At 45.8% G+C, this 8,511-nt stretch overlaps 2 protein-coding genes across 33 annotated transcripts in view; one reads left to right on the forward strand and one right to left on the reverse strand.

The window, feature by feature from the left end:
* Positions 1 to 4,566, reverse strand: part of Pctp (phosphatidylcholine transfer protein) — a 48,031-nt gene extending 43,465 nt beyond the window's left edge. For 8 of the 32 annotated variants that reach the window (XM_087571181.1, XM_087571160.1, XM_087571149.1 and 5 more), the window contains exon 1: positions 2,154 to 3,510. The gene's annotated coding sequence lies outside the window, so the exon portion shown is untranslated. Of the gene's footprint in view, positions 1 to 1,422; positions 3,511 to 3,821 lie in introns of those variants that run through there. The other 24 variants (XM_087571159.1, XM_087571183.1, XM_087571143.1 and 21 more) reach the window with 19 other exon arrangements.
* Positions 2,281 to 8,136, forward strand: Tmem100 (transmembrane protein 100). The gene is made up of 3 exons (NM_001017479.1): positions 2,281 to 2,297; positions 5,182 to 5,324; positions 6,898 to 8,136. The coding sequence occupies exon 3, from the start codon at positions 6,970 to 6,972 to the stop codon at positions 7,372 to 7,374; it is 405 nt and encodes a 134-aa protein (NP_001017479.1). The 5' UTR covers positions 2,281 to 2,297; positions 5,182 to 5,324; positions 6,898 to 6,969; the 3' UTR covers positions 7,375 to 8,136.
* Positions 8,137 to 8,511: the final 375 nt, after the last annotated feature.

Below are 8,511 nucleotides of genomic sequence, written 5' to 3' on the forward strand. Positions count from 1 at the left end.
AGTGTCTGCCTTGGCGTTCCTGTGCCTTTCCCATTGAAGACTTAGCTCCAAGATGAGGCCCTGACTTTGCCTTTGCTTCTCTGTCTGCTCAGCCACAATCTTTACTAAGTCCTTGGCCTCCAAAAGCAGTGCAATCAATATTGGAAAATTATTATTCTCAGAAGGATAAGGGATGGTTTTGGAGACCCCTGAAATGTCCTTACCACTGTAACACCTTCCCAAGATTCACTCTCTCTCACACACACACAGGGCAGCCTGTGTCAATCTTGGTTTCAAACCCACTCAAATCTGCTTGCTAACACAGCCCCGTCTCAATGCTCAGAATCATAGGGGACACAACATGCAATTCAACCATTACGTTTCTTTTGAGGGTACTTACTTGCTCGAAAGTAAACCTAATGACAGTATGCCACCCTGGAACCCCCAAGTGAGAACTATTCATAGAATCTTAAGCAGTCAAAAACAATAGCCAATAGATGGGCACAAGGTAGAGGGCCCTGGAGTTATGGCTTGGTTCCGCCATTTTCCCTCGTAGTACAGATCCGCTAAAGTATCGCACACTGCTAAGTCTCGGGATCCTGCACGGGGAAACACAAACACCAGTCCCTGAGCTGTGTGGTGTGTGATAGGTGTTTATGAACATTCACATGCCCCGTCCCTCTTCTTTCAGTGTACTGGGGAGGTCCATTCCCAACGGGGAAGCTAGTTCTAGAGTTAAGCCTGAACAAAGTGCCAGCCACCAGAAGCTAGGACCCGCATCTAAGAGGTCCAGGGTATCCTTTCTCTCCACGTGTGGATCTTAGGGATTGCCGCGCCTGGAACTTCACCAACAAATAGCAAAACTATGTTTGTATCTAAAGCACATTCTTTCCTCCTCTTACTACTGGTAGATCTTTCTACTTAAAGAAAAATGCCCGGGACGTGTTTGGGAGGGGGAATAGCAAGTGAGACATGCTATCCAAAAAGCACAGATCGCTTTCCAAAATGCCCCTGATTTCAGAGTAGAACTGTAGACACACCCTTTTAAAAAAAATAGCTAGAAGAAAAGCTGGCCAGCTTCCCGAATTTCACTGAACTCAACTGGGCTGGGTGATGACGGCGATCTTCATGTGGTGATTGGACAGAGAGGAGCCTGAGGGACCGGCATCTTCCTAGATGCTGGAAACTAGCCAGCTCAACCACACCAAGCAAAAGCAGAACGAAAGTGGGAGGGAGGGAGAATAATCAAACACACGTGAGGGCAATTCTTCCCCAAATGCAAAGCGCAAGTGTGTTTCCCAAAAGAGAAAATGCCAGCAGAGGCAGTGTGGAAACATCCCAGCCTTTGGCTCCTACAGATGGGAACTGCACCAGTGACCTCTTTGTCCTGGTATTGGACATCTCCTTCCTTCGGTCCACTGCGGTCCCTCTAAGCAACTGTACCTTATTGCTAAGGAAGAGGAGATGTTTTTTAAGTAAAGAGGAATTTTCTCCCTCACGGTGTTATTTGTGAGTTTCTTGGTGGCCTCAGTTCTTCCGAGATGTGACGGTGCAGTGTGTTAGCAACCCCATGCCATCTGGCATCCTCATATGAGGACCATTGGAGAACCAGTTTACATGACTTCATGATGACAGGCCACCCAACCTTATCTTTTATTATCCATCGATTTTTCTTTTATCACTTGAATGTCCTGATGACATATCTGCAGGGGATCCCACTCCCCCTTCCAAATCATTGGAGAACCAGTTTACATGACTTCATGATGACAGGCCACCCAACCTTATCTCTTATTATCCATCGATTTTTCTTTTATCACTTGAATGTCCTGATGACATATCTGCAGGGGATCCCACTCCCCCTTCCAAACCCATGCACATCCCTCCGCCACCCCTACCCACACTCCCCCTCCACCGGTAATGTAGAAGACCAAAGAGGAGTTCTTTTCTGCAGCTTCACATTACAAAGGAGTGATATCAAAAAGAGGTTAGAGAAAAACCTTAAAAAAGAATGCTTGCCTAAGAATTTAAAACTAAGAAAACAAAGCAGGAGAGATTCTGAATGACCTTTTAAATAATTGGATTACTAGGGATTCACTCCTGTAATTACAGTGGATGGTGTGAGCACGGAAAAAAAAAGAGTAAAATACAACAGCATGTAAGGAATTTCCTCTCACCAAATTGTCTCCGGTCCCTTAATGGTCTGTAAGTCTTGCTGAGTACTTTGTGTACGGTCCCTAGCGTGCTGATTTGCATCCCACTCTCGGCCTTGCTGTTGGCCGGCGCTCGCAGCTGTCTCAGTCCGCTTCTGGCTGAGAAAGGTAAGGTTCGGTTTCCTTGCTCTTTGAAAGATCTGGGAGAGACTTGTCGAATGCTTGCCGGCGGGGTTCGCCCTGGGAGGACTGTTACCATTCATGCACTCGGAAGCCTTCAGAAAAGTTTTCCAAACTTGAGCCTTCACAAGCCCTGCACTCTAAAAAGAACCAGGGAGATTTCCTCCTTCTTCTGCACAGAGAGCTTGCAGAAAAAAAAAAAAAAAAAAAAAAAAGACTGGATGCATTGTGATGAAAATTTGCACGTGGGGCCAGGTGTCCAGTAAGCGATTCCCCAGGGAGCTTTATACCAGATAGGCACTGTCTGGGCGGAAGACTGGACATTCAAAGGCATTTTGCATGCGTTGCTGTGAAATTCCTTTTTATTTCTTTTTTTCTTAAGAGATAAGGTTGGTTAAAGATGCTTGTGTCCTTGATGCTTCTTCTACCTCTTCTGGCATGCTTTCTGATTAATCCCTGAGTTTTCCATTTCTTTAAATTTACCGGTTCCAACCAGGAGTCGTCTGATTTTGGAGACTGGCATCTTCATACCTAGGCAGATGCCTTCACATTGTGCTGGGACAGTGGCATGGGACACCACACCTGAAACCAGGAGAAGGCTGAATCGTCAGTGTTAGGAGTAGCAACAAACCTGTGGCCTTCCACCCTGGGGACACAATTCTGTTCACTGTCTCTCCTTACTGCTTCAGCCCCTGGGGTGGGGTGGGGTGGTTCGCTGTGGGCAAGGATGCCTCTCTCCCCTCTGTAGGTTCATTTCCTTACCTTTGGCTTAGGAAGCAAGGGGAAAATGGTCTTCGGTAGGATAAGGTGATGTTCAGAGCTTCCTGGTTGCTATTGGAGATTTGTTTGATTTGCAGAAAATGGCCTTCAGTAGGAATTAGGAAGGACTTGCCCCAAAGGCGAGAGTTCTCAAGTGGGAAGACGTTCTCTTTGAGGGCTTCTTCTTGATGTAGCCTAGACCCCAGGTCACCCTCTTCTGAAATGCCATGGTTCCAAAGATGCCCAGACTCACCTCCAGTGATGTCACTAGCTATATGTGAGACTCCATTTCTCTAAGACTCACGTTGGAAGCCGTGAGGATGATGGCATTCTGGGTTTCCAAGTGGCCTGCAAGTGGCCTCCTCCTATACCCAGCATGTTGGACCTCTAACTCAGACAGGTCTCGGGGATTTCTCGGTGTGATCAACTGGAACGAAGGAACACTTGCTCTGGCTCACATAGGAGGAAAAGGACTCCTGGTCTCTCTGCGTCACCTTGGGGAGGGCTGAGCTGGGAGGGTGAGAGGTCCAGGAGGTAAGCCAGTGGCTAAAGAAAGCTAGCATCCCTCAGACGGAAAGACAATGCTATTCTGTCATTGACTCGAATGAGTGAACTATAGCGGGATTTAGTAAGACTTGCACAGAGGAAAGGAATCATGGGATAGCCTTTAGACACAGGGACAAGCTCATCACAGTGCCCTTATTTTGCCACCGACATTTTCCACCCCAGGCTTTACGCTTTTTAAATACTTACAGTTTCAAGTGGCTTTACTCTAAGAAAGCATGAGCCTGTCGGGTCATCGATGATGCCTTGAGTTTATTCTTCGAAAGAATACTGTGCCGTGTGTGTGTGTGTGTGTGTGTGTGTGTGTGTGTGTGTGTGTGTGAGTGTGTTGGACTATTTAAGATGTGTTGTTGGTTAAAGTGGAACCAAAAACAGCAGACTTGGCATAGGTGGGCTTACCACGAAGCTACTTATTCAGACTCTTCATTTAATAAGCTCAGTGGGTGAGAATCAGTGGGTGAGCTTGCACCATTTCGTGACTGAGGTCCAGTGGGCCTGGTGGTGAAGTCTGTGACTGTAGCTACTGAAGAAACTGAGGCATAGGGATTCATGGGTCAAGGCAGAGAGTGGACTGGGAATATAGCAGAATGATAAAGTACTTACTTAGTACATACGAGACCCTGGGATCCATCTCCAGTATGGGGAAAAATGTGACTGGGGTCTGAAGCAAGAGTTTCTTTGTGAACTTAAGTCATATTCATTTACCTCTGCATGTCCCCATAACTTCACTTACAAATGAATGAGAATTAATACTAACATGTGTCAGTCTTTAATGTCATACCACACCCATAGTAGGGGCTTTGTCCAGAGAGGCAGTGTTGCTGGTGACGGTGGTGGTGATTCCAGGTTTGCCAAAGCCATTCATCCCCCAGCACCTTAAGCAGTAAGCAGTCCTGCTTAAATCAAGTTAACCAGGACTTCCCAGCATAACCAGGAATGTAGTATTTCCCGTCCTCCTCTTCTGTAAATGAAGGAACATGAGGGGAGGGGCCGGCTCACACATACATGAGTGGAAAACTGTCAGAGTCTGAGGCTCTGGTTCTTTGCTGACCTAGAGGCTGGGCTCAGCAGCTTGAGAACTCCACAGCTGTTCCTGTCTCTGAGGAGCTTCTGTTCCCCGGTTCTGTCAGTCAGCTAGGTCTGCAGTGCTGACTCTGGGATTCTCTTATGAATATGCCTGATGGGCAAGCCAGAGGAAGATCTAGAAACACCGAGTAATTCAGAGCAGCCTGCTTAGTAAATGGTGGGAAGAAAAGCCGACGCTGGCTCCTCTCTCTGGGGACTGTGAAGTGATGATCCGGAATTACCATGTCCCTGAACAGAGCTGGAGCAAGCCAAAACTCTGAATCTGCTGGCAGTGAAAAGAAAAAGAAAGAAAGAAGAAAGAAAGGAAAAAAGACAGGGAGAGGCATGCTAGAGGAAGAGGGAGTCAATTGAGAGGGGAGGGGAAGACGAGCCTCACTTAGGAGCTGGGGTGGCAGGAACGAAGAGCTCCGGGATTCAAAGTCTTGTCTACAGTTAAGTATTTTATGTCTGTTCTGTCCCTCAGAGGCAATCCCTGGTCTGTTCTTTTACCAATGCCCCGTGGGTGACAGGCTCTTTCCCAGAAGTTGAACGAGACAACAATACTCTGGCTGGTCCTTCTCTCCCAAGTCAAGTGGCTTCTCTGGTAATGGACTGCCTTTTTGTGAGGTATGTGTTGCTAATTTGGGGACAAATCTTTGATTTTAAGTTGTGACGATCTTAGCATTGAGGGGAGGGAGATTTTAATTTTAACTATTTTATTTCTGAATAAAGTGTCAAATATCCTATCATGGACCTAGCCACAATAATTTTAGGGTATCATTGGATAATGGTTAATAAATAATCATTAATTATTAATTAATCATTAGGGATAATTAATTAGATAATAGTTAATTTGTTGGTGACTACAAATTATATACAAGTTACATCAGGTAGACCTCTTAAATACTTTCATTGCCTGGTGAATGACATTTTGGTCTGTTTTGATTTAATGTTGTGTTTATTTTTGGTCAGTGTTTAATACATTCAAAGGATTAATACAACCAAAGATCTTAAAGTTTCCAACAAATCTGCAGTCTTTGCAACTATGCAGCCTCTCCCGGGGTGCCAGTCCGTGACTCAGTGTCAGCTCTGAGCCTCATACAAGACCTTCTTCCTGGTTTCTCAAACTGGGGTTTCAACCAGATGCCTTTTGATCTTGAGTTTTGTACTAAAGACTTCAAGTTCAAAAAGAGCTAGGAAGGGGCAAGTTTTATACAGAAGGTCATCGAGGAAAAACGATTGGCCAAATGTGGTGTGTGTGTGTGTGTGTGTGTGTGTGTGTGTGTGTGTGTGTGTGTGTGTTATTTATGCTTATTTGTGTAAGCCTCTTATAAAATACAGGATAACAAAACTCCTTGTTGCTTTTAAATGGAGAATTTGTACAACACAGCTAGTTACTCTAATAGTTGGTGAATAGTTAATTTGTATGAAACATTGAAAAAGCCCCCCCCCCAAATTAGCTAGATCCAAAACCTCCTTTTCTTATTTTTCCCTTTTTATATGGGTAGTGGTCTGCTGACACATTCTAATCATTAGTCCTGAAGTGATTGGCGCGTAGGGTTTTTTTTTTTTTTCCCTAACCTGTACCTCAGTCTCGGAGTTGTGGGGGTATGGATGGGACTTGAGGTGGGGTGGGGTGGGGTTGGAAAGGTCCCAAGCACACACTTTACGGTTCACCCTGTTTAAGAAGTCAGTTGATGGAGAAGCATGTCGCTGGTGTACTTGCTGTTGGTCCTGACATTGAATTCATGAGCAGTGAATGGGTGATACCTTGGAAAGAATGCGTGTCATGCCCGGGAAAACTGGCAGAGCTCACGCTGAAGGGAGTTGTGGGAACTGTTTATAGCATATTCTCCTCTTGAATGAGCCATCTTTGGATTAGGATTCAGGCTTTTCTGTGCTTGGAGAAAACACGGGCGAGACGCAAAGAAGGACGCTTATAAAGGATACTTGTAGACCACCACGGGCAGTGAAACTCTGCCAAGCGCTTCCTGCTTTTTCTCTCTCTCCTTTTCTGTGCACAGCTGCTTCGCTCTCCCTTGCACTCGGTGCGAAAGACCCCAACAAACCTAAAATGGGAATAAGTGGGACGTGTGCTCCCCGGGTGACCTGGGACAGGAGGTGCCTCTCCACCTCTCTGCTTCCATTTGCAGGCGCGTGCTGCTGTCTCAGCTGACGTCTCCCGCCTTCTTCTTCACAGCTTCCACCCTGGTCAGGCTTTCTGAACCTAGCCTGTGAAGCGAGATAAGAAACATCCCCCAGGGCAAAAAAAATGACTGAAGAACCCACAAAAGAGAACCTGGGAGGCCCGAAGTCTCCCACACCTGTGACAATGGAGAAAAGCCCCAAGAGTGAAGTTGTGGTCACCACGGTCCCCTTGGTCAGTGAGGTTCAGCTGACGGCCGCCACCGGGGGTGCCGAACTCTCTTGCTACCGCTGCATCATCCCCTTTGCCGTGGTGGTCTTCATCACCGGGATCGTGGTCACCGCTGTAGCTTACAGCTTCAATTCCCATGGTTCCGTCATCTCCATCTTAGGCCTGGTCCTTCTGTCCTCTGGACTGTTTTTACTAGCCTCCAGCGCGTTGTGCTGGAAGGTGAGACAAAGGAACAAAAAAGTCAAGAGACGCGAGAGTCAGACGGCTCTGGTGGTAAATCAGAGAAGTTTGTTTGCTTAAGACTGAGTAAGACCAAAAGAGACATTTCACCCTACCGCCCTACGCTAACTCGGTGACTTCATTCGTACCGAACCAGCCCAGGAGGGGATGGGCTCAACTTTGGAATGAATTACCAGAATGAAAATAGGGCATAGAGAGGACCGAAAGCGAGGCGTCAAGACGGTTCCCCCTTTGTAGGGAATAACTCATCTTCTTTAACGACAAACTTAATCCTAAGGGCTATTTCTAAGACAGAAGAATCAGCTTTCTTTTTATGTTAAACGTTTGGGGAGCGCGGGATATGCACAGCATTAAATAACACTTGCTTCACCTTAGAAAGTACTTAAGGAATGATGGACAAATAATGGACAGGATGAGAACCCTGGCAAGTGGTGTTCCAGAAACGTTCCACCAAAAACCTACATAGGCTTGGCATTCCCATGTACTTAGGAAATTCTGTGCTATATATATATATTTTTTCTAATAAGTTGATTCTTTACCACCCCTTAAAGAATTTTCACTCTCAGTAACAAACAGCATTAGAGGTACTTTATTTTGAAGAATAGACTAATATTTTTTATATTTTAACAATGGACAATTGTAGATGATTGTAATGATACGTCAGAAGGAAACAGAAACGTAGATGAGAACACAGATGACGCGGGGACAGTTAAATTAATACCGAAATAATCCAATACAGCACCTTCGATGGCTTTTATACAAAAGTTCAATGTGCATTTCACTCAAAATAATACATGCTCATGGCTGCTGAAACTTCTTAAATGCTAGTTTCTGCTGTCCTTATTGTTTTCTGATTTATTTTATTTGAATTATGTATATTCCTGAGAGGCTGTGCTGGCGTTTGCGCAGTGAGTGCAGGTGCCCGTGGAGTCCAGAAGAGGGCGCCTGATCTCCTGGAACTGGAGTTACAGGTAGTTGGAAGCTGCCTGGCATGGATCCAGGGAACAGAATTTGGGTCTTCTGCAAGAACGGTGCATGATCTTAACTCTGGTGCCGCCATCCTTCTAGCCCTTGCCTTTATTACTTTTGTGGCTACTTCGAATCGTCCACCTCCCTTCATCTCATTTGTAAAGTAGCAGTTGTGTGTTTCTCAACTGGAGATGTCATTTCTTCTACTGGAAGACTGTCGCTTTCATC

The sequence above is a fragment of the Rattus norvegicus genome, chromosome 10 (genome assembly GCF_021556685.1).
Source record: "Rattus norvegicus strain SHRSP/BbbUtx chromosome 10, alternate assembly SHRSP_T2T, whole genome shotgun sequence".
Lineage (NCBI taxonomy): Eukaryota > Metazoa > Chordata > Mammalia > Rodentia > Muridae > Rattus > Rattus norvegicus.

Bases quoted from the DNA above. Each gene is read 5' to 3' on its own strand.
- Tmem100 (NM_001017479.1), top strand. From the start codon at position 6,970: ATGACTGAAGAACCCACAAAAGAGAACCTGGGAGGCCCGAAGTCTCCC.